At 30.1% G+C, this 26,346-nt stretch overlaps 1 protein-coding gene across 2 annotated transcripts in view; it reads left to right on the top strand.

The window, feature by feature from the left end:
- LOC129961029 (major facilitator superfamily domain-containing protein 4A-like) overlaps positions 1-26,346 on the top strand; it is a 104,714-nt gene that overhangs the window by 72,780 nt on the left and 5,588 nt on the right. The window contains exons 3-10 of one of the 2 annotated variants that reach the window (XM_056074822.1): positions 5,277-5,489; positions 7,947-8,037; positions 14,003-14,106; positions 16,151-16,243; positions 19,476-19,556; positions 22,230-22,377; positions 24,414-24,484; positions 26,002-26,119. In XM_056074822.1, coding sequence (XP_055930797.1) covers positions 5,277-5,489; positions 7,947-8,037; positions 14,003-14,106; positions 16,151-16,243; positions 19,476-19,556; positions 22,230-22,377; positions 24,414-24,484; positions 26,002-26,119 — 919 coding nt within the window. Of the gene's footprint in view, positions 1-5,276; positions 5,490-7,946; positions 8,038-13,987; positions 14,107-16,150; positions 16,244-19,475; positions 19,557-22,229; positions 22,378-24,413; positions 24,485-26,001; positions 26,120-26,346 lie in introns of both variants that reach the window. The other variant, XM_056074821.1, reaches the window with a different exon arrangement.

Genomic DNA, 26,346 nt, shown 5'->3' with positions numbered 1-26,346 from the left:
TTACAATTAACTCTTAAATTAATCAAATATTTTATTATTAGTTCCAGAAAATTTTATAATTGAATACAAAACGAAGGCAGGTCTAAGGGTATAATGGACAAAACCTAACATCATTCTTAAGAGCCAAAATTCTAAATTGATACTAATTTGAATCTCATTCAGCTTTTAAAAATGTAATTAAAATTCTTCTCGATATTTTTTTTGGTATTTCGAGATATTGATAGCAAATTATAAAGCTGAAATGCTGCCCCTATAGCTAATGATCTAAGACCAAATAGAAGGTTACTTAAAACGATCTTATCGGCGATGGAATTTTGAAAATAAGCTGCCATTAAAATGTCCACTAAAAATATACATGGGAAAACTAATATTAAAATATTTACAGTCATATTGTTTATCTAAATCCAAATTACTGATCAAAGATGTTTACAGAATGGAATGTTGCTTAATATTGAAATATGTACTATCTTGGAATAAACTGATAGGAAAATCCCTGTTTGATTTTCCATAGAATAATTTGAAAGGATAAATATTTTGTGTAATAAACATTAAAGTAAGCCGTGATTTTGAATGAAACACATATAGAGTAAAATATATGAAGAGTTGCTTTTAGCTGAGAGCTTTTTCATTAGATTAAAATTTGCTGACGAGCTTAGTCTACTATTAAAACCGCATTTTTGAAAATTTTGAATCGAAATTTCGAAACTACTTTCAATTCAGCATAAGATAGACGGTGGCGCTATTTTATAACCACATGTGTTTTACTGTACGGTAACTAATCTGCATTATATGCTTAGTTTAATGTAGCTTAGTTAGATTGATGTCCCATTACTGAAGCTACAATTGGAGTATCTAAAGATGCAATTAGTAACTATGAATCATACTCAGATGACGACGACAATACCTGAAATAACGGCTCCCTTTCTCATCATTTGTACTGCACCAGCGAAAGGACAATTGATTTCCAACGATTTAACATGTACCAGGCTGACATTTTTTCATTCAAATCTAGTCTAGAGATTCTGCCGCCAAACTACCATGGTCGGAGGAAATGAGGAATTACAAATTGTAGTTATAATGTACCAATTATAGTTATCAAATGTACGTAAGAGCTTTGAAAAAAAAACTCATGCCACGATATGACTAACAAACCTTTAATTTGATGAAGAGAACAGGAACATAAATTGAGAGATAAATTTGCTGTAAATATTTCACATGTTCTAGATTTTTTTTTCACTCCTGCTTTAATGTAAGTAGGAAACATAATGATGCTAGAATTTCGACTGATGCTTCGGAATAAAATTAATCTTATTGGGAGAAAAATATACCTTAATAACATTCTTTAGAATGTTTATAATCCATAATTTGATGTATATTTTCCGTTCTTATTTATTGAATTATCTTAATAGAACGATACTGCATCGATATTTATGTATATATTTTCTAACAGAACAATTAAATTTTTTTATTTATTACAAAGCATTTTATAGCATTATCATTTTTTTAACTTTATTATGAGGTTTAAAATTCTTATTTTATTTAAAAGAATGTATCTCTGATTATGTGTTTTCAATTTTATAACACATTTTAATCTGTTTTGAAAATTTATATTGGTAATTCAAGTACTTTGGAGTGAAAGTTACAAACAATATTTCGTGTTATAGCAATATATGCACGTATATTATAATTAATAACATTGCATTATATAATTAATAACATGACAAAACAAAATATTTATTTGAAAACAAATTGCGTCTTCTAAGATGACAAATGCTTGAATAGAAGTGGCGATAGATATATATCAAAATTGGCTCTGTAGGTGAAAAATGAATAAAAAGCAAAATATGCAATTAAATATCTTTAAAAATGAGTTTCAGAGAAGATATTTTTTTTCCGCTGTATTATTTATCAAATATTAAACTAACTTTATCCCATTTAAATATTCAATAATGTTTCTTTTGTTTATGAAGGAATTTTTTTAAAAAAGATGGCAGGAATAATAAAGAACAGTTTTTTAGAACCATGGAAATGAACATTCGCTTCATTTTGAGATATCAATTAAAAAGACATAAGATAAAAATGGTAGTAAAGTTATAAAAATTTCAAGGGAATCAAAACCTTCACTTAGAAAAGTAAAGAAATATGTTTGCTAATATAATGCTTCTTTGTATTGATAAGGCAAGAAAGATATTGAGAACAAGGACAACAAGAAAATTATTCGTTAATACAAAAAAGAAACCCCACTCTCTAAATTTATAATTACATTTAAGATCGGAGTTTAGTAAACAGATATATATAATTCAGATGGATAACTGAAAGAAAACAAAAATATGTTTCAAAACAGCGCTATTACAAAAACAAACAGATGTCAGAGCTTTCATTAGAAAACTTTATGTGCCGCCAAAGGCATTCCTATAACAATTAAAATGAAAAGAAGAAAAATGAGATTAAGATTAAATGAGATTTTATTTAACTATTTACAATTCCACGAAAGATACCCAAAAATAATTTCCTATGCAAAATGTTAGGTTCTGATGCTTTGTAAAAGGAAATAATAAAGACTAATTGTGGAAACGAACAAAAAGTTTAAAAAAAGTGACAAATAAGCATTTGAGAACGAAGCCAAAATTTGCGAAATTTCATTTCATTCACGATGATAGTCATACAGGTAAAATGAAAAAAGAAGTAGTTAGCACGGCATAAAGAAATTAGCACGCTTCGACAGTTGTTGAACAAATTATTAAAAATGTATTTTAGTACAAAACTGTAAAGTGAAAAATATATAAATTTACTGATTAAATTACTTAGAGTCAATATGATTCCTCCTTGAATTTGAGAGCTTACTTTTCTTCTTTAAGTATCAGGCCAATAATCCTCTTAGAAATATTTGTCTAGACTGGTGTTTTTTTTTTATTCCATCAACAAAGTGTAATTCTAGATACATAATTATTTCCTAATGCTATGAGTTTTATAACTCTCAAATAACCTCTTTTATTTTAAAGGCTTATGCCTCTTTTTCTTTAAATGTTTAAATAAGGGCTTAAGGTGGCAGCCATTATAAATTTTTACAAATAAATGCGTACCGCTACTAGCATAAATATTTTAAAACAAAGAATTCTTAGGAGCTTATTTGCTTTATTTGAGAAAAATATCTTTAATTTTTCTTCTAGAAAAATGTTGTACTAAATAAAAAATAATCCTTTGTCACGAATAAATTTCATCAAAATGCGACAGGAAAAGAACCTTTAAGGATCTTAAAGTTAGTTATAATAAAAATTCATATATTTAAATTCTATGAAAGTTACCTTGCTATGTATCCCAAAAAATTTCTAAGCTAAAGGAAAAAAAAATCTTTTTTCAGGTCTTTGTAAAGTAGAATATTAAATATTTCACAGCATTTATTAATACTGAATATTGATCGCTTCTTTTTAAAATTTTTCTGCTGATTTTCATATAAAAATGAGGAAAAATTCTGATACTAGTACTCATTGAATATTATTATCTATTTCTTAAGGCTTGGAGTTATTAATCTTTCATAACATTTCAAGCTGACATTCAAGAGAACTCTAAAAAAGAATATGATATAAAACAGAGAATTCACGTGGCGTTACAGATATATACAAATATAAATGAAAATATCTCCTCTCATCCAAATGAACTGTCGTCTTCAGGTCCTTTTTTTTTTCCCTTCTTCTTCAAAAAGTGCACTAAATTCCAAAATTAAACTAGCAAAAGACAACTGATGTGCATCATGTGCATGAATCATGAATCAAACCGATTGAAATACAACAGAATTCCACTCTCCGAATTTCGTTTATTCGATTGGTTTGATGTGGGGGAAAGATAAGAAATCCGTAGAAAAAGTCTTTCTTGGTAAAAAGGTCAGAGAAACGATTGACTTTGACTGATGTATTTACGAAGCTATATTTTAATACAGCAGTACGCACACAAAATTTTATCAGCATAATTTAAATAATCATGAAATCATTCTGGAAATCAACCGGTAAGTGTACAGTACAAGAAGTCCTATAAACTGAGTAACGAATAACTGCCTTTTATTCTTCAAAAAACACGAAGCACAATACCAAAAGCACCGGTACTAAACACAGTCAAGACACACAAAAAAGTACTTGTAGATACTAACAACAAATGCTAAATAGAAAATGACTCATCTCAAGCAACTACAAAGTTCTCTCTGCGATCAACACTCTAAGCAGAAAATTGACGTTTTGTGAACACATCTGCTTATATAGTATTCTAAAAAAAACATCAAATTTTCTCAAAGAATCACCATATCTCGATAACTGTTAGAAATATCGACAAAGATCCTTCATTTTCCAGAACCTCATTTTTTTCCGTCATATGGTCACCAAGTCCGTCATCAAGGCTGGGAGTCATTGACCAGATATCTATTCAGCTTCCATTAAGAATATCTATAAATAACTCTTTTCACAGATGAGACTAAAATTGCAAGAAAGTAATATTGGATATTCGTAACATAACGTTATAAGCAAGTTTAACTGAATAATAAAGTATATTTTCCGTAAGAAATAACCATTTTACGTTAGTCATTCAATTACCTGTATAATCGATTATCCAGAGCAGGTCTTGTCCCAATTAATTAAGATAGCTTGGATAATGATATATCTCGATTCAAACAATACAGATAAAGAAAAGAATGAAGCGGAAGAAAGTCATATATTGCAATGTATGTATTTCAGAAATTTTTAATTTAATTTTTTTTCTTTTTGCTCCTTGCTTTATAATTCATTGTTACAAATAACATGGATCCTTGAAATCATTTTTTTAAATTTATTATCAGTAGAAATAAGATATAAAATAAAGTTTTATTAAAAATATTTTAGTTCAGAAATATTAAAAAAGTATAGTCACAGAGAACGCAACAAATATGCAGAAATTCATAAATCTGGAAAGTCGGGAAATGAATGATTACTAAGTTCCATCTTAATAACCATGAAACAAATAAAAAATAAAAAAATTTAAATGTTAATTTTTATTATGTGTTTCACTCCATTGAGTTTCTTTTATTGGTGTTCCCTAATCTGAAATGTATACCCTCGAGATCTGGTATTCTAATGAACTTCTGCTTACTTTCTTTACAATGCTTTTTTTACTTTCTCCGAGCAATAATGCAGTAATTTTAACCAACTGGTTGAACACAACAAGTCAGATTTGATATAAAAAAAAAATCCTTAATTCACTTTTTTTGTATGTCTGTTTTTATCTGTCACTATTATATAAGTAATTTTTTTCAGGCCCTCCATTTCTTTTATGGAGCCGGAGCTTTCATCAGCCCCATGATTGCCCAACCCTTTCTACTGAGTGAGGACTGTTCTCCTTTCATTGACAATACTTCCGTGCCAGTTCACATCCTGGAACAAAATGAGACGCTTCCCGCCAAAAATTTAGAAGAAGCCAAAAAAATGACTCACATAGATAATGTGTTCTTTATTATGGCTGCTTTAATGGTAAGTTGATAACAAAGACTCGATAAAGTTATTTCTAAAATTAGGAGTGTTTGAAAAAAAAATGTATTGGAAAATATATAAGAAGTATTTTTTACTTCAAATCGAATTTTCAACATTTTTAAATTGCCACAATTAAAAACAAAATCTATTACGTAGATTCGCACAATTAGAAAAATTGTCATTCAAATGCAAAAGTCGCATTATAAGCTATCTGTTTAAAGTCAGGATTCTAACGAAGATATTGGAAAATGCTTTTATGAATATAAGAAATACGCTGGAATATTCCAGCTCATTTTTTATGAAAATATACATGCACAAACATCACATGTGCATACTAGAAGGCATTGTTTGACATAAATAAATTGACCAATGTAAACTTTCATTATGGTGGTGATTCTAATCTTATTTGGTCTAACACATCGATTCCAAGAGTGTTCCTAGAGTGTCATCTCCAGGCTTTGGCAGCGATTTCAAGATGATGGTAACTTGAATAGACGTTACAGTAAAGGTCGCCCCCCGAGTTACAGGTCGCCGCCGAATGAGGACCAGTATTTGGCAGTTACTGCCAAAAAAAAAAAAAAAAACACGAAGGAACACAGCATCAGCCTTGTCTCGTCAGATATCTTTAGCCACTGGTACGACAGTTTCAAGGCAGACCGTGTACAGACGCTTAGGGCAGATTGATATATGTGATCGTAGGCCTGTCAGATATGTTCCACTTACTGCAACTTACTGTCGGCTGCGGTTAGCCTGGAGTAGAGAGCATGCATTGTGGACACCGCAACAGTGGGCTTGTGTTATATTTTCCGACGAGTCCAGGTTTAGCTTGCAGTCTGATTCTCGCCAGACTTTCATATGGGGAGCGCCAGGTACCCGTTACCACCAAGAGAACATCATTGAGCGACACCGTTACTGTGGTACAGGATTGCTCGTTTGGGGAGGAATTATTTTGGGTTCCAGAAAACGACCTGCATGTTCAAATTGGAACCATGAGAGGCCAAATCTATCGGGACATCATTCTGGAACAACATGTACGTTTGTTCGGGGCGCCATGGGTGCAGAATTCGTGTTTATGGATGACAACGCCCTCCTCACCTTGCAAACATCGTAAACGAGTGCTTTCGATCGGAGGATATCACCCGTGTGGACTTACCAGCATTCTCTCCGGACTTGAATCCATTAGAGCATGTGTGGGACATGCTTGGCCGGCGAGTTGCAGCCCGTCAACCACCTCCTACATATCTACTAGAACTTCGGAAATCACTGCTTGATGAGTGGTGTAATATTCCCCAAGATCAGATCAATAATTTGATACTCAGCTTGTCTAGGCATTGTATGGACTGTATTGCATCATCTGGGAGACATACTATGTATTAACCATCCATGTAATATTGTTTTTTGTAAATAGGGGTTTTTTTTTTGTTATTTGCTCCAGGGAGCAAAAAAAATCGCAATTTTTATTAATGATATCAAACATATAGCATCTCTTTTGCTCTTTACCTTTTGTTTAATAAATAGGCTTTACAAATAAGTCACATTTGTTTTGCTTCTGACTCTTTCTTTTCATGAACTTGCATTATCCTTAATTTATAGACATGAGTGTATAGACAGATTATGAGATAAAATGAATTCAAAGCTTAAAAATTTTAGCAGAAAAAATAATTGTCGAACTCGAGGTTTCTTAGCCCGTTATTGTTCTTCTGTTGTTGTTGAATTCAAAAAAGTTTTCGAAAGATTTTTCTTAATCTGAGAATTAAAATAAGTATAAATTTCAGCATATTTCAAGTACTGAATTTAATCTTTTAACTCTATCTATCATCCATAAGCGATTTATCAAGTCTGTCGTGCATTTCGGTGATCATCAGTCGGTAACTGATGTTTTTTAACTTATTATGCACGACAGTCGGCAATCGATGTATAAATATCCATCAGTAATTTTATAAACATTTATACCTATATATACTTTTAAAGATTAATTGTGTTTAATTAGGTAAATTTTCTACTTTGAAGATGGGTGGAAAATGCTGTGATAGTGAACTTATACTTTTGAACTATGATCAGTTATAACAATCCCTCAGCCTTCAACACCATATCACTACATTTGATCCGGGTGAATTTAATGTGTTCTAACAGTAGATTTTTAGTGAAATCAAATCGCTGAATCTGTTTCAATTCTTCAAAGCTCTGTCCTTCAAAAATTGAAACAGAACCATAAAGAATTTTGAATTTGCAAAGCTCAGTCATAAATATATTTGTTTGTTTACTGAATTATTCTTCTAATACTGTGGTAACATATGTCTGATTTTTAACTTTGAATGGAAGAATTATATTATAGAGAGATAAAAAAAATATTAAAGTGGGATTATTTACAACTAAATAAGACAATCAGTTTCTTTTATTCTATCATTTTAGAGATATTTTAATAGATTTGTATGATTTTATTTTGCCCATTTTCAGATACCTGTGGCACTTCTGAGTCTTACTTTACTGGGGAAGGATGTATATTTGAGAATGATTGGAAAAGGCGATGTTAATCAAAATAAACAAGGTGAGGTTTTAAAATAATATTGATTATCTCGAAAAATAAAGTTGTTTTAAAAATAACGAGACTTTTTTCTATGATCCAATGAACTTTTACTTATAAGGCATGTGACTTGGAATGATCGGCTAAAAAGCAATAAAAAACTTTACTGACGATATTATAGCACAGACAACAAAACATGTTTTTCAGATAGGAAATTCAATCGAAACAAATCACATGATGCCCAATCACATGACAAATGTAATTTCGTAGAACTAATGGCTTACTCCTTTTTACTGAGCTGTCAATATTCCACCAACAGGCTGAACAATGAATAATAAAATTTGAAACATATTCTGTGAGCAAAAAATTGACTGTATTTCACTTTGACTACTGATCACTACTGTTTTACCACAACGATTACAGATAACCATTTTACTACAATGACTGAAATGAATCTAATTTCGTAACACTTCACAACACGTTTCTTTTTTTCTGTGCTTTGAGTCCCCCTGCTGCAAGATGAATAATGAATACCAAAATTTGAAATATATTCCGTGAGAATGAATTGACTCATTTAGCTTTGACTACCGATGATCATTTTACCAAGAAGACTACCAACAACCATTTTAGAGCAACGACTACCGAGAACTATTTTAACATCAACTTTTTTAATATTAAAATGATTATAGGTAGCTCTTGTAAAAATGAAATTTTGATGAGAGATAACACCAAGGGTACAAGAGGATATTTCTCGGAACATTTTTACAATGAAGCATTATTAAATAGCGCAGACTTTTGTTTTTCCGCCAAGGTGGCATTTATTAAAATACATTGAAACATAATGGAAATCTTTCTTCAAAACAAGATCAATAAAGAGGAATTGATATTTGCTTTCGGTGACATTAATAAATGCTAATTAAATGATATATTAGTACTGCTTCAAAATTAACATATCACCATAAATTATCCATTTTTAAATTTAGAAATTAAAAATATTTCATTTGTAACCTTCTTAATTTGATACTTAAATTTCATAAATATTTTTTTTAATTTTATATTTTTTAGTTAAAAAAAACCCATCTATTTAGGCTGTGGAGAAATTTAGGCATGAAAACTTAAAGTTTACTCCTTGGAGTATACTAATTTGTTTCAGATTATTCAATATCATATTTGAAAACATATAACAGAAGGGCAATCAATTTGTATGAAGGTGGTCAATCAATAATTTTATACAAGAGAAATACAATCACTTTTTATATAGAAAAAGTGTAGTTACTTTTAATACAAGAGAAATGTAGCACTCTTTTGAGAGAAAAAAAATTAAATTTTGAGTTAAAATTACAAGATTTTTATTTGCACGCCAATTATCAATGATCAATAGGGGAAATATAGCTTAATGCTTCTATTTTTAAACTATTTTTGAATAATTTCTTATGTATATCAAATAAACCTATGTATGTATAAATTTAATACACTTTGTTGCAAAATAAAATTCTTTGAAATATATCTCTTTATATTCATATTCATATATATTTAATTTGGAATTTTTTCGATCTTTAAAGTATCAACAACATTACAGTTCGTCTTTTATATGGTAGATTATTAATACCGTAATTTTTCTGTTCAAATAATATAAAATAAATAAGATAAAGTGAAACCGCATTTTTCTTAGTCCTGTTCTGACAATTTAATTCTGACTCACCCAACTTATCTTCTGTATCAGAAGGTTTTCATTTTTCTTTTTCCTTTCAAGTTCATAACAATTTTGTCAGGTATTTTCGAAATGAAATATTCAAGACATTTTTAAAATCAGCTCTACTTGTTAACTAAAAATTAGATGACTCCAGCCTATAATGCTGAAAGAAACGACAAAAAAAAGTGTTAACGTCTAGAAAAAAAATTTCATGCAACATTTTTTCGTGCTTTTTTTTATAAAAATACAAATATTTGTACCAGCATTTAGATAATCTCTTTCATCGTTGATTTAATATCCAGCTTTTCTTTTCATCTTTTAAATTTGAAACGACTCAACAATATTAATGCCATCAGTGTAAATGCATCTATCTATCTACAATTCAATAAAAAAAATAAGCCGGAGTGTATTCCCCTTGACTTCTGCATGAGTTTAGCTTCGTCGTACAGTGAAGATTACCGAGAATGCAATTAGGAGCAATATTTTTTCCCATAGGCTGATTGAGGTCAAAATTTCATCCATACAGTTTTGGAGTAAAGATTGTCTGCGTCTAGCTTTTCATGTTTTTGATTTATTTTATATAGGAATGGAGAGACAGGCAATTCTTGGACGGTTTTGATTCAAAATTTGAAACACATTCGCAATTCTGGTGATAAAAGCATATATCAAATTTCTTTTTTTATAGCTGAAAGCATTCTTAAATTTTCATGTTCACACTCACATGGATCGACAGACAAACTGGCTCTCTGCTCTTGGGTTTCAGCTAAAATTTGTTATAATTCTATAATTTAGGAATTATAGCCATATACCAAAGTTAATTGGTCTAGTGAATTCTATTTTTAAGTTATTTTCGTCACAGATAGATAAATTTATTCCAGAAATGGGGGGGGGGGTAAAATCAGTAAATAGCTAATCTGAAAGTTGCAGATGAATAAAAATCTTGAGATTCAAGTTTTTTATAATTTCAATATATTATCTTTGAACACGTAAAAAAATATTTTTTTAAAAATTTGCTCTTGATGGATTGATCTTCACAACTGTTTCATATCCTTCATTATCTGAGCTGTTGGTTGCAGTTTTCTATTTTCACCGGTCCCTTTTCCTTTCACTACCGAATTAGGCACTGAGGATTCGGGGAGGGGGGGGGAAGTCCACTTTCCATTTCCAAATATATAAGTTTTTTTATTCATATTAATATATTAAGACAGAACGTAGAACATCTCTAATTATGATAACCTAGGTTCTGTGCAAACAGTTAAATGTTATATAAATTCTCACTAGTTGATATATCTGGTGTAACTTGGGAGTAATATCCTTTCATGCACAATATTTGAACTCAAAAACTGTTTCAGTATAAAATATTACAATATACAAAGCGTTTTTCCCTCAAATAAATATTGAAATAAAAAAAGAAATAAAAAAAAATAGTTGTAGTATAGTCCAAAGTCTTAACATTGTCTTGCAAAGGAGTATCTATACGCTTCCCATTTCAAGATCATCTACGTTAAATGATCTGAAGAATTAATCACAATTTAAAGAAAAATCGCATAAAAAGGAAATTGGGGATTTTCTTGAAAAGGAAAAATTTTTAATTTTAGGATGATGTAAATTTTTCTCGGAATAATTTCCACCGAAGTTTCTATGAAAAATAAAAAAGGGAAAAATATTGGCTAACTTCTGATAGCCTGAAACCGTTGCAGTCGTCGAATATTTCGTTAAATCGTAAGAGCTTTTCTTTTCTTGTCCCTGTTTGAGCGATTCACTTATACTGGCTCTTAGGCAATATTAAATCATTATTTGAAAACAAATGAAAAAATGGTAAAAAAAATAGGTATTAAAATAAAACAGAATTTTTTAAAAAAAAAATTGTGATAGAGTAGCTCAAAGTTAACATTAATTTTAATGCATTTAATGTTTTAAAAAATTAATAACAATTAAAAGAAATATTTTGCAAAAACCCAATTTATATTGAAATGATTTAAAAAAAAATACATGTAACGTTTTCACGTCAAAAAATTTCTCTCAAAGCCCTTCTAGTATAGATTTTTAGAAATATTTATTGATTAGTTGGAAAACTTGTCATGGCCATCTGAATCGTTAGGTGTTTTTCTATATGAGTGTGTAGAAGTTATCACTATAGTAAGTCACTTTTCTGTCAAAGAAATCGCCGTTTGATCATCGCACTTTCATTCTGGCATGAAAGAAATTGAAAATTGGGACTCACTTATTTCTTGGTCGATTTGGTGCTTTTCAAAACATTTTTAATAGGATGAAACATAATGGGCTTTTATCTGTCATGTCGCATGTCATTTGCTAGTCGTCATTGAACAATCAGAGGGTACAAAATTTCAAGAATCAATTCATAGCATTTTAGGAGGAAACTAAATTTTTCTTTAACTTTTATTCCCTAGATTCTTAAAACTTCTGATGACTCTATTCAAGTGTCTGAGATTGCACAATTCTTTTTAAAATCGGGAACCAACTCAAGTAAGGTTTTTCGAAGCAAAATAGTAAACAGCTTTATGTTTTTGAGATCTGACAACACCATCTGAGAAAGGTGAATTCTTTAAGCTCTTTTATAAACGTTTATGTTTCGATGGGGTCTATACGTTATTAGCCTCGTCACTTTTTTGAAAAGGGGAGATAAGATATAAATCATTCACAGAATCTCTCATAGTATATACATAGAGATGAAATTCCCCCATATTCATATTGACTGGACGTTGGAAGTGAAGTTCGCAACAAATAGTTAGGAATAAAGTATTTCCTAGTTTAAAACCATAGCCCCAAGTTTTAAAGAACATAGGAAAGGAAGAAATGCTTCTACGTATTTACAGGAATGGATTAAGTTGTATAAGGATTCTGAAGCAACATAAATTTAAGAGACCTCTTTTTTTCCTTCAAAAATAAAATATTTTTATTTATTTTAATTTATCTATATAAGCAGATTTTAAGTTATAAATATTATGAAAGACAAAAATAGCTAAACAATTAATTGCAGGTCACCTTCACCAGAATAAGTTTCAATATATTTACATATGAAAGATTTCAAATTAATGTTTAAAAATAATTTGAAACAAAATGGTAAAAAAAATCAGAGCTTTTTAAGGCATTTTAAACTCTCAAGCACAAAGTATGTCAAAATTGTTAATTTGTGAGCCAATCAGGCAACTTAAAAAAAAATCTTTTACGGTGAGTTTGAAACCATGAATAAACTCTGAAGTACAAAAGATTCTTGATTTCAATTAGAATATGCGTGCATTGTTTTTGTTTTATTATCAAAAAGAAAGCACAAAATTGAACTACTTTGAAAATATTGCAGAAAAATGTCTAGGCATTGTACCCCTCCCCCCCCAAAAAAAGTTCTTGTACTCTTAGGCAATTACCTAATTTGTCTGTTTCATAATCTGGCTTACTTGTTGTTGAATCACTACAATAGATCCACACTTAATTCTATTAAACCGTTTCAAATTTTGAAAATTAAGTTTTTGCTTGCGTAAGAAGAAAAGGACTACATTTCGAATATTTTCAACGAATGAATCCATATATATTCATTTCTGTAAAGAATAGCATTTTTCTAAATTATCTTTTTAATAATTAAATCTTAAGAATAAATTATAATTGATCATTTTCTTTATTTTATAAAACAATGAATATATATATTTAATAAGTGTAATTTTAAAACACAAGCTTTAATTTATATATTAATAATATAAGAATTTTTTTCTATAATTATTTTCTACTTTTTATCCTTTGTTTTATAACTCATTTTTTAAAAAAATATTTTGGATCCTTGAAAAAGGACGTTATCAAATTTAAAATAAGTAGAACCAGGAGAATGAAATCAAAATTTAATTTTATATAGTAACTAATACTTATATTATTAACTAATACTTAAATTCTGAAAGTATTAAAATAGTGTATTATCATCACAAATGCCTGAGAGTACAAAATTTCAAAAATGAAACATTTCAGGAAATAAGGGGAAAATCGATCCCTGAATTCCATTTTCACGAACATAAAACAAGTCAAGTTAAATAAAAGCATATAAAGACAGATTAAATATTCCTGTTAACTTAATAAATTATGTCTAATAAAAAATATTATATCGTATGAAATTTAACAACTCTGCAAGTTAACCTCTAAACCACTTATTCATTATTTAGACTATATTATGAAAAATTATTACTCATTGATTTTTAATCAGTATTTCTGAAATTTCTTTCTCTTTCTTTCTCTCTCTCTTTCTCTTTTTTTCGTTTGTTTTTGTTATTACTGAAGCTGATTTGCCTCCAGAGCCCTTTGAAGAAAAATACGATACCAGTCCAGTATCGAAATTCCAGACTATTGTCATTACTCTTCTGTGCGCATCTTTAATGTTCCTGTACGACGGTCTTCAGGTAAGAGAAATTATTTATTTAAAATATTTATGTTTCAGTGGCTGATTTAGCATATGTTTTACAAAACTCACTACGTCTGACAATAATGTGACCAAATTTATTATTTCTGAAAAAAAATTATTAAAATATTGCTACTTGTGATGCTTGGGTTCTTTTATTTCACTTAGCAAAACTTAGCTAATATTGAATATTTTTCATACTCGTGACTAAAATTGGCAAACGGATAAGTTACCTACATCTAATAATTTCAAGAAAATTTGTCAAAACAATATTCTTTCCCATAAAAGATATTACAAATGGTTGGAACATTTAGTTTGGGTTTAACTACATTTATTAACCTTCCATTTTGAAGCAAAGGACAGCTGTTTTGGAACGGATCTCGTACTTTTGAACAGCAGTCAGAAGATGAGGGTGACATTTGAGCTATCACAACCTCTCCAAATTTTTTCACCACAACAGGTGGAAGTCGTTGACCCATGACGTGCATCCGTTTCTCTTATATAACAGTGGAATAGGACCCAAATCCCAGTATCTATTATTAAATCAATGAGACACTAAACTTTTATGACTCTTTACTCTTCTAGTGATCAATTGATATTGTTACAAACCTGTACCGTTGCTTCCTAGCACGGTTAGTTTAATCACTGGAAATACCGTTTTACGATCAGCTCTGTTGGATGCTGGTCGGATGCCGAATGAGTGTTCTCAGAGCTTGGCGACCATTTGGCGACTTGGCGATAAAATAGATAATACTGGAAACTTCGAGAATTTTAGCAATTCAGCAAATAATAATAGAGATACGCCTGCTTGGTCCCGAACCTCCTTGGTCCGCCTCCCGGAAACTATAAAAGGCCGGCAGTTTCAAGCTGCAGTCAGTGGTAGTTCTGAAACGAGTCGTAATCAAGTGTCAAGTCGTGTGAGGAGTAGTCAGTCGTGTATACGGCAGATCAGTCTAGTGAAGAACAAGCATTACGTGGAGCTCAAGCTATTGCTGAATTAAGCTGTGTGCCGAGACCTTGTATTTATTGTGGAAGCAGCATCGAATCTTGAAAAGGCGTAGCCAGTCGTGTAGTAATGTGTCAGCCGTTGGATATAGCTAAAGCGAGGAGACAGTGGAGAATTGCAAGCGTTTGGAGTGGCCGTAGAGTGAAGCTACTCGAATTCCCTCCTTCTTCTGAATTCTATCTGACCGTTTTGTGTGCTGTGGTCGTTATTACTACCGATTATTACTAAAAAGTCGTCGTTCGTTATTGAGGCCTGCTGATTGTTTTCACACCATATACCACTACAAGCGAATCCGGTGACTTTACAGACTTAGTGGAATTGAAGTTCCGTAACATTATGGTCCAATAGCTTTACACTCAATAAAATTACTTTTTAAAGTTTAAAAAATGATTTTTTACTTTAATAGAATCTTTAGAACCTGGTGATTTATTTATTAATTTAATTTTATAATGTGTAGTGGTTGTGAATTATCTACCTATTAGCTAAATTATAGAGCAGAAAAAGCCAATCCAAATGATATTAGAGCCTGTTTAATAGAAGTTCCTTATACGTGCTTTTTATAATACGATAAAGTTACGCTTATTTAGTTGAATCGAAAAAGATGAACTTCGAACTGTCAGACCCCTAAGCCGGAGGCTTACCACTTGGCCACCGCTTATCTTGAAGTGGCATTTTTTTTCTCCATACCCTTCCCCCCCCCCTTTTTTTTATCTGAAAATACACTGAATTTGATGGTCTTATTATTCTCCGAAAGCAATTATTTCATCCCCATCACCCTCTATTTGACCTGGTGCTTTTACTTAGGCTTAGAAAGTTTAACGAATTTCTCATTCAAATTGTTTTTGAAAATTTGCAATTGTATTGAGTTTTTAAAAAATCAAAGCACGTGAGATTAAGCATTATGTTACATTACAATGTGTTTGCACGAACAAAGAAACTTCGAATTTAGTTAAGCTCTCGTATGCAACACATACCTTTTTTTTCCCTGCTTAACTGATTTATAATATCTCAAAATGTATTCATTGGATCGTGCTTCTAGGCTGTCTATGGAGGATATTTATATTCATATGCTGTGAAAGGTCCAGTGAGTCTACGGAAATCGAATGCAGCTTACCTAAATGCTCTATTTTGGGTGAGTATCGAATGTATGCTATGTAACTTATAATAAATATTTTTCTCTAAAAATACAGAGAAATATTTTGCATAATTTAAGTTATTTTGGTTTATTTTATTTTGTTTTTAAAAGAGTGTTTTCATTTCAGTTGGTAATTTTTCAATCATAGGTTCTCTGCTAATATATTAGCACAGCAATTGTTTCTCTTACGAAATAGAAACTTTATTTTAAAAACATTTTTTAAGTCGTCTTTTGAATTAATAAAGAAAATTAAGCTTTTTCAATAAAAATATTTTTTTATTGTTGATAAGGCCGGCATTTCCCATTCATTTTTTAAAAGTGAGTTCTCATTTTAGCAATTTTTTTTTTATTCTTTTAACTTGATAATCCGAATCTAGGAGCTTTTCTTGCTTTTTTTCCCATGTGTTTATCAATATTTATTTCATAATTTTCTATCATACGCTTAGCGCAGCTTAACCAACATTATCTGTTGCGCCTAAAGCCTTACAGCAAGAATAAAAACAAAAATTTAGCTTTATAAAAGAATTGCATCAATAAAATCATGAAAAAGCAGGTTTTACAAATGCGCTTTTCTTACTTTTCTTAGAAGTCGAATTTTTTTTAACAATTATTTTCTCCTGTTTCTTTACAAAATTCCACTTTTTCAAACATAAAACAAGTACAGGGTGTCCCACAAGGTATGCAGTGTCTAATATTTATATATTCGGATAGAGGAATCAAGACGAGTACTTTGATATAAGATATGTTGGGTCTCCGAATATAGCATCAAAGTATAATTAAACTGTGAAGCTTGTTTTATGAAAACTTCAAGAAATGAGAGAGAAAAAAAATTGAAAATAAATGTTTATTGAGAACTTTCAATACAATAGATTGGCGAAATATCGGTCATTCGAATAAATGACATGACGAAGTCTGGAATCGAAGTTCGCAATCGTTTTCTGTAAAACATCTGTTCCAATTTCCTTGAACTCGGTTTCAATTTGTTGAGGGCTGTGTGATACACTGCGTCTTTCAGATCTCCCCATAAAAAATGTCACGCGGGTTAAGATCAGGAGAGTAAGGTGGCCACTCCTGTTTTCGCAATAGAGTCCAACCCGATAAATCTATCGTGAAAATGTTCCGCTAAGAGATCGAAGTTTCGCTGAGTGCTTTGAAGTCTAGCGCCTCCTAGCTTAAACCAATAATGGCTTATCTTGTCTATACCATGCAAGAATGGAACTACACCGTCAAAATAAGCTGCACCGGTGACATTTTCGATTAAAAAAATTGACCAAATGATGTCTTCGGCAGATAACGCAAACCAAACTGTAAGCCTAAGTAGGTGCAGTGGCCGAACTGTTGCATGATGAGGATTTTCAGTGGCCCAGAACCTCTAGTTCTGTTTGTTAACATATCCTTGGAGGTGCAAGTGCGCCTCGTTACTGAAATAGATCCAATTAAAATCAATTTCGCTACATTTAATTTTATTAATCATCGTGTTTGGAAAATCAAACCACCTTAAACCATCTAAACCATATTCCCTCTCAATGGTTGCCACAAATTTGCATAGTCACCTAAAGAATCTTCCATGTTGTGCAATCGTCTTATGTATCGTAATTTGGAAACAAACTGTTGGATTCATAATGAATGTTCTTCGTGTAATTAGACTATGACGCTATAATCGAGGCCCCTACATGTTATATACCAGAATACTTGCCTTGGCGTGTTCTACCCGAATCTGTAAATATTAGATGCTGCATACCTGGGGAACATCCTGTAAAATAAAATTGTGAAAAAGTAGATTTTCACCATTTTTTTTCCAACATTTAGATTAATAAGTCGAATATTCTCAGTGATTTTGCCATTTCTTGGAATTTTAATTTTCTGTTACACAGTAAAAATTGTTCTATTTTTCTGCTAAAGTGTGAATATTTCTTGTAAGTTAGATTCTTCTATGCAATTAAAACCCCACAAGACCTACGCTAAGAGGAGTTACTATTCTTTTATTATCCATGGCAAAGTTTAACCCAATCAGATTTAGAAGCAGAAATTTTATAAATCTGATTATGCCGAACTATTTATCTTTTACACTGGTTTATAAGAAAATATTTGGAAATAAAAATGAATAAAAGGTAAAAAGTGTTAAATTTTTTAAATCCAAATTTGGAAACTTGAAATTTATTTTAATACTTTTCATAAAAGCATTTTCAATCATTTCATTTAAATAATGGTTTTCTTTATATGATCCAAGCCTGAAACTTAACTCGAAAATATATATAAAAAAAAAGCATTTTAAATTCTTGCTCGATTCAGACTTGTATAGATTTACTGAATAAACCCTTAAATGAATTTTAAATGAATTTTTATTTATGTTAAATATTGAAAATTACAAGGAAAATAATGAAAAACATATTGAATCTATTTTAAAAATTAATCATTTAATGAATTATTAATTAATATTTATTTAATAAATGAAAAGAGGAAATAATGATAAAGATCCCAGCTACAGATATTTTGTGAAAATGATATTTGAGAGAAACAAAATTGGCAGATAAAATTTATTTTATAGACTTGTCAACAGTATGTAACATCGCAACGGTATCCAACAGATTAAATATTAAATAACTGAAATTATGAAATGATATGAATAATTATAGTGATGCAAACGATTTTAAAGAATAAGAAGTATTAAAAAAATAATGAAATATGAAAAGATAGGAAAATTAATTTTTTTTTTTTTTCGTATGGTAAAGAAATTTAAAATTTTCTAAAAATTACAAATTATGATTTAAATCTTTTTTCCAAACTTATAAATTTTACCCTTTAGATCATTCTTTTTATAAATACAATAAATTCTATTCATATTGCTGTATGATTATACATTCAACAAATTTTCCTCTTTCAGTATCTTGGAATACCACCTTCTCTCCCTCCCTCCCTCCCTGAAGAACGCTGTCGTAACTTAAAAAAAAAAAAAAAAAAAAAAAAAAAAGCCTTTTTAAGTTTAATTCATGAATAGTAAGCCTGAAATTATATCTACCTAAGTTACAAATTTGTTTGCGACACTTGCTGGGACGCATAATGTGACAATGTTTTTTTGTTTTTTTTTTCGTTACTTTAAACTTGCTGTAAATTTAAGAGAAAATCCTTTTTCTTTTTTTTTAGTTATGATAGTATTTTTTAAGGGTTTGATATGTGTGAAACATGCAATAAAATTGAAAATCCCATTGATAATTGTATTTAATTACAGGGAATGTTTGCTATGGGCCGATTGTTATCTATCGTTTTGGCAACTCGGTTGGCTCCCGCCTTTATGCTTGGTTGTAACATAGTAAGTACAATATTTTGGATCAATTTTGTTTTTCCGCTCCTTAACGCACATTTTTAGGACTAAGTTTTAATAAGGATTCAGGAAATCATTTTTAGACTTCTCGCAGAAAGTTGTTACTTCATACTGAATAAAAGAGTGTTAAATATTTTATCTCTTTTTCTAGAAAGTTGCCATTTTGTATTTGTCACTGTTTAGGTGCCTATATAAAATATTATTAAAATAAAATATGAGCTGCATTAGTTATTCCTTATGCAACTTTACTTTCCACGTTGATAAATATGGTGATTAGTTCTCGCTCCGTAGATGGATGCATTAAGGCGGTGGGGTTGAGTTATTTCTACATTCATGACAGAAGGTACCTCTTATCAGAAGTGTTACATTATAGCCTCTATTATATTATAACCTCTGTTATAGACTCATCCTTAGTTCCCTCCCCTATGCTATTGCGACAAGGATCATTCAGATTACCCCGTATGCTCAGGCAAGGCGGTGTGATTCCGAACTGATATATTTTCCACAGTTAAAAAATCTATCGTTCATCAGTAACGGGTGACTATATAGTGGTATGAGCTGGTGTTATTGAAAGGAGAAAATTTCAAAATTATCAGAACAGCGATAAACAGTTAAGATTGTTTCATAGCTATTTATTTTAAATTATATCATATATAATGTAGTTAAATATGATAAAAGTTCAAGATTACACTGATTCGGTTATTGATCAGGATTTTAAAAGATAAATTCAAATTACAGACATTATTCACCTTCCCAAGCCTTACTTTCTATTGAAACCTGTGTGTAGATATTTATATAAAAAATATTTGCATCGCAAATATGTCATAGGATGGATTCATAGAATTTATCATGATAAAAATCTTTTCTTCTGAAATGAGATATATAACTCATTCAGTTCATCGCTCGCAAACAGAAGATGCGTTCTTAGTAAGATTTGTTGTAACAGGAAACTAACGACAAAATCTCTGAGACAATTAATCCATATCAAAGAATATCGAAGGAAAATTTTTGTTAACCCTTTCCGGAGCGAGTCATTAAAATTTTTGAAATATAATGAAAAAACACGTTGAATATGATTAATAGGCTGTATACACATGGATTTTACAATCAAAATATTATTTTACTTGCCTCTTTTCGTAGGAGGCGGTATCCTCAAAAGAGGACATCGCCTGTCTAGAGAAATCTCTGTGTAGGAAAATCTTTCGAAATTATAGCGTAAATTCCTTATGACGACAGCAGTAATTATGAATATTTAAGGTTTATAGACACTTTTATTCATGTTTTAGGTAATTTGAAACATTTAAAATATTAAATATGCAAAATATAATATAGTTACTACAAAAATTCTAAACTAAATCTTATAAATATAAATAATTAAAAAAATAATGATTATTATAATTTAATTCAACTAAGAATAAAAATTTGTTAGATAAAATGCTAAAAATAAATATTTACTATTAAATTTTATTAATTAAGTATTAATTTCATTAATTAACAAAGTGAAAAATATCAAATAAAAATAAAATTATTTGGCATGAAACTTCTCAAAGCATGTGGGGGTATCTTTTTGTCTAACACATAATGGGAAATTATTGTTTTGCACATTGTTCGTGTTTTGTGCATATTTTTTTTATACTGCTCAGTGAATATTATCGAGGGGGACACTTGGTGGGCATATGTTGAATTTTTTTCTTTTTTAATCTTTCGCTGTACAATTTTTACATGCTGAATGCAAGAATAATAATAATAATAATAAAAAAAGTTTAAATAAAAAATTATGACTATGTAAAACTAAATAGTTGCAGAAAAAGGTAGCAAAACATAAAGCAGAACACAAGTAACATAAAAACATAACATAACAGTCCAGACAGTGAACATAAGTAACAGTCCAGAAAAAAAGGTAAATCTTAAATGTGAAATGTTTTCTGGCTTCACACATGGGTTTCTTTTTCTCGAATCCGAAGATAAATAAAACCCCTCCCCCTGAACGCAGAATCATCACATCCTTCTCTGCAAAATTACACCTTTCACACGAAGAGAGGTGGCGGCACAGAAGAGAGTCGAACGAAGAAACACACGTCCTAGACAGCGGTGTCCTCAAGTGAAGATACCTGTGAATCAGCCAATTTGGTTCGATCTTAAATTAATTTTAAGATTAAACAAAATTATTGTTTAAAAGCTCGAAGGTATTGTGATTGATTTTGATAAAATTTCATTTCTTAAATTGTCAAAAAAATTCTTAAATTTGAGGCAAAAAATGGGGGGGGAGAGTAACATAAAATTAGTGCCATAAAAGATAAATTGCTCATGCTGCCATCTGTTTTTCTAAAAGGAAACTAAATACTATTTTTCCAGAAATTTTTGGAATTTTAAAGCCAATAGTCTTTTTAATAGAAAATTTTAAAATTGGTGTCCTCTTTTGCGATCACCGACTCGGAAAGAGTTAAATTTGTCGATCCACCGAGGAAAAGTGGGAGGGATACGAGTATGAGAATGAGATGTTCTTTAGAAGTAAACAGATGTGGGGTCTCCTGGCATTCTACAATAATAGTTTTGTGGCTGACTAATGTATTTTCAGTAAAAACTAAAAACCGACTTCAAAATTTTTGATATAAATAATTTGCTGCTTTTATACAAATTTTGATAACATTTTTGTTCTAGGTTGGTTGTACTCTAGGCATGCTGTTCATGTTGGCATTCAGTCATAGTAAAGGTGTACTGGTATTTGGAACGATCATTATCGGCCTATTCATGAGTTCAGTATTCCCAACCACTCTGTCACTTACTGAAGAATATATCAAAGTCACGCGTAAGTCTTTTATTAAAATATTGTCTCTCCTTTCTTCTCATGAGTGCACCGTTCTCATGTACGGCGAGCTGATGGAATTTAATTCGCAACTTTCTACATTATAGCTATTGATTAAAAGCATGAAGCTATCTTCCACATTTTTAAACGTCTAGCGTGTAAATTCTGTTATTGCAGGCAGCTGCAGCCATTGCTCGTGCGGATGTCTGTCACACAAGTCACACACGGAGAAGAAAATTCATTCCGGGATGGGACTTGGTTTATTAATAGTATACCTTTAAGATGCTCATTAATTAAAATACTAAAGAGCAATTATCAGTCAATTCCAGTATCAACAATAACTTTAAAACTTTCGTCATCGCTTATGCATTACTATGTTGTAATTGTTGGTCTGCGGCGAAAAAGTATGTATGGTAGTGTAGCTGCTTGTCACATAATTGAGGAGGGCTCTATTCCGCATAGGAATTTTTCATATTAAATTAAAATTTACAAATATTTAAACTAAATTATTAGTCTATTTTATCCATAAAATGACTAAGATCATTTGTATGATACTTGAATCATAATTAAAATTTAATTTTTAAATATAGTAATAATTTTAAAAACAACATTAATTGTGAGAAATAATGCTATTTCTCTCATCAATAAAAAGATTCGTAAATGTTTTTTCAACCTTAAATGATCGAATTTTTTTCATTTATTAATTTTTTATTATATTCGAGAGCCAAAATTATAATCATCAGTATCTTGTACAATTAATAAGTGGCGATTCTACTTGTTCACAAGAGCAATGTTTTTCTAAGAAATTTGTTAACAAACAAATTTCAAGTTTTGGATTCCCTCCCTATATATTCAATTAATCAGCAGCTGCTCTCTATTCAATTCTTGGTACCAACCGTTTCCAGAAATTTAGAAGAAAATTTTCTTCATTACTTTAACCATTTTAATTTTAATGATAATTATAATTATTATTTATTGCAATAAAGGTTGCTTTCAGAATTATTTAACAATGAAAAAATTAAATTTTACCCATGATTCATCATCGTATGAATGAACAATTATTTTATGGATAAAAATAATGAATATTTTAAAAAATATTTGTAAATAGTTAATTATTTACTTAAAAAATAATGCAGTACCGAACCCTAACCTCCTGGCTGACATTTTGCTATGCCAGAAGATTAAGGAAATTTTCTCGTAAAATGACTGGCAATTGAGGTTTAATATTTTAACGTGTGAGCATTCTAAATGTATACGACTAATATTTCATGTCCAATTTCAAACTTAATTTCCCAATCTATGCATAAGAGTCTCCTGCTTTAAAAGTTCTTTCTTCGACAGTGATGCCACATATTCGCTGCCATGATTTACACCAGTGATTGTGGTCATCTATCTAATTAGATTAACTCTTTCCCTACCTCAACTATTGCAGAGAAAAAATTCATCTCATTAGATAATAGATATAAACTAATTAGATAAATGTTAATCACAGGCTAGTTAAGCAACAGCCAAGATGTTAAATAAATGATGCATAATTCAGGTTTAATGTGGCTTTTTTTTTCGCGCGTAACTTTTTACTGAGCATTGTTCTTAACTTCGTCATGGTCTAGTGGCAGAGCTTCTGGTTTATTATAATAGAGTCGAAAATTAAGGATCGAATTTTGCTGAACATCCATCTTGTTTAGAATAAATTAAAATCTTTGGGATAAAGCGTCACTTCGCAGGTGAAATGTGGAAATTTGTACGACTTCCTCATCTCACATCTCATCTCTTTATCTCAGGAAATCACGGCTAAAAATGAAGAAGTCCGTTGCTCATGTAATTTCATAAATGAACAATAATTTAAGTAATTTATTTATTTTGCAGCTTCCTAAAAATTATTGGGAAGACTTTTAGAAATAGACCTTTTAGAAATAATAAATATCTTTCTTGAAGAAGAATTTTCGTTTTATGGAAGAAAGTTTTTTCTCTCAATTTTGATTACATTTTACATCACCTACCTATAACCATCACCACCTAGCAATATATTTTCTTTTCAGCCACGATTACAAGTTTCCTGGTGTTCGGAGCTGCTTTTGGTGAAATGTTCATGCCAGTCATTCTAGGACATGTAAGTATTATTTGTCAACATATAACATCTTTTCACAATAAATGTTTCTGTTCAATATTTTTTTTCTACATAAAATTAAATAGATTTATTTGTTGAGTCCTAATAAGGCCTAACTTCTGAAGCTCATCGTGATGATCTAATCGAATATTTGGATCTTCTATTTTATTGAAAAAATTGTAAGCAGTTTATCTTAACATATACAATATTGATTTAAATCAGGATAATATGTATGTTTTAATATTAATAATCAGATAAATTAAAGATTCTAAAGTGTTTCCTCATTTAAAATTCAATGAATGATAGTGCCCGTTGTATATCGGAATGTTAAAGCAACAGGTGAAAACTTGGTCTATAATTTAATTTTTTTTCCCTCATTAAGTTAAACAAGTATCAAAAATATGTGTTTCGTTATAAAAGTTAAAGGAACAGAAATTAAAACAGAAACGGAACGATTTTTTTTTCATAAAGTTATTTTTCAATAATTGTCAAAAATCAAAATGCAAATTTTGCCATTTGGATCCTTTACCATCTCACAATTCTTAGTCCATGAGAAGCAAATCATTTTAAAGATTTTGTAATCCATGCCGTTTGCCTCGTGCATCTAGGATATTTAAAATAAAAGTTTTCAAAGATTTCTTGGGGACATGAGACTATATACAGGGTATTCCCTCTAATCATGGTCGAATAGTTATTTTCTTAACCGTTATAAAAAAAAAAAATACTAAATTATTAAGATGCGTAGTATTAAATTGCTAGAGGCTAATTTCTAAATCATTAGACATATACGTCCAATTTTAAAAATGCTCTAAATTGTGTAAGGAGTTATATTTTATATATCTTGAGTCAATAAATGTACTGCTGAAAAAATTACGAAACCTAAATTGTCATTCACTGTATAAAAATTTAAAAATTATTTACTTTAAAAAACCATTCCTATTTAGTTATAATTCGTAGAGTATATTTAAAATATTAATATTTGAAATTTTAAAAAAATCCTTAGTTTTCTACCAAAACTAATCGAATAATGAAGCTTCAAAATATTATTTTTAGACGAATTAAGGGCCACCTCAGTGAAATGCCGTGCTTTGATTAAGGGATCTTTCCCACTGAAATGATCTACAATCGTAAAATTCAAAATTACATAATTCGATCAGTTTCGTTCCCAGGAATGCAGACCTTACTTGCTTGAAAGAGTGTCAAGAATATTTTATAAAATATGACAAATAATACCGAGATACTGCATAAAAATGTAGACTTGCGAATTTTTTCAGTAGTAATTTATTGATTCAAACAGCAAAAAAATATAATTCTGTACATCTGTTGGAACATTTTTCTAATTAGAAGTATAAGCTTATCTTTAACGGCTCAGAAATTAATTATTAAGTCACGATTGGAGTGGACAACGTTAATATTAAAAAATATCATAAATCACTTAACTTTAGATAGGAGTTTTTATCTTTGAGAAACAGCAAAAATATTTTAATATTTTAATTGTGTAAATTTTAATTATTTTGCAGGAATTTGACAGGACCGGCCCTATAACTTTCTTAGTTACAGGAGTTGTACTTTGCTTCTTATCTCTTATTATCTACATGGCACTCTGGATAGTGGGTCATACTATCGTTCGTTCAACAGGTGAGATGATTACTATGTTTAAGATAATCTTCACACATAAATCCTTTGATCTTCCTAATTTAATAATGAATTCATTTCATTTATACTAATACGGTTATCATCAAATACTCCATATATTGTATTTTTAACTGCCTAATCAGCCCTGATGAACCCGTCACAATGCGTGAGCAGGAACTCGTGCTCTATCGAAAGACCTTGCCATGAATAAGACACTTCCTTTTCTTCCA

This window comes from Argiope bruennichi, chromosome X2, assembly GCF_947563725.1.
Source record: "Argiope bruennichi chromosome X2, qqArgBrue1.1, whole genome shotgun sequence".
Classification (NCBI taxonomy): domain Eukaryota; kingdom Metazoa; phylum Arthropoda; class Arachnida; order Araneae; family Araneidae; genus Argiope; species Argiope bruennichi.
The sequence above is the reverse complement of the archived record's forward strand: the minus strand, read 5'-3'. Positions and strand labels throughout refer to the sequence as shown.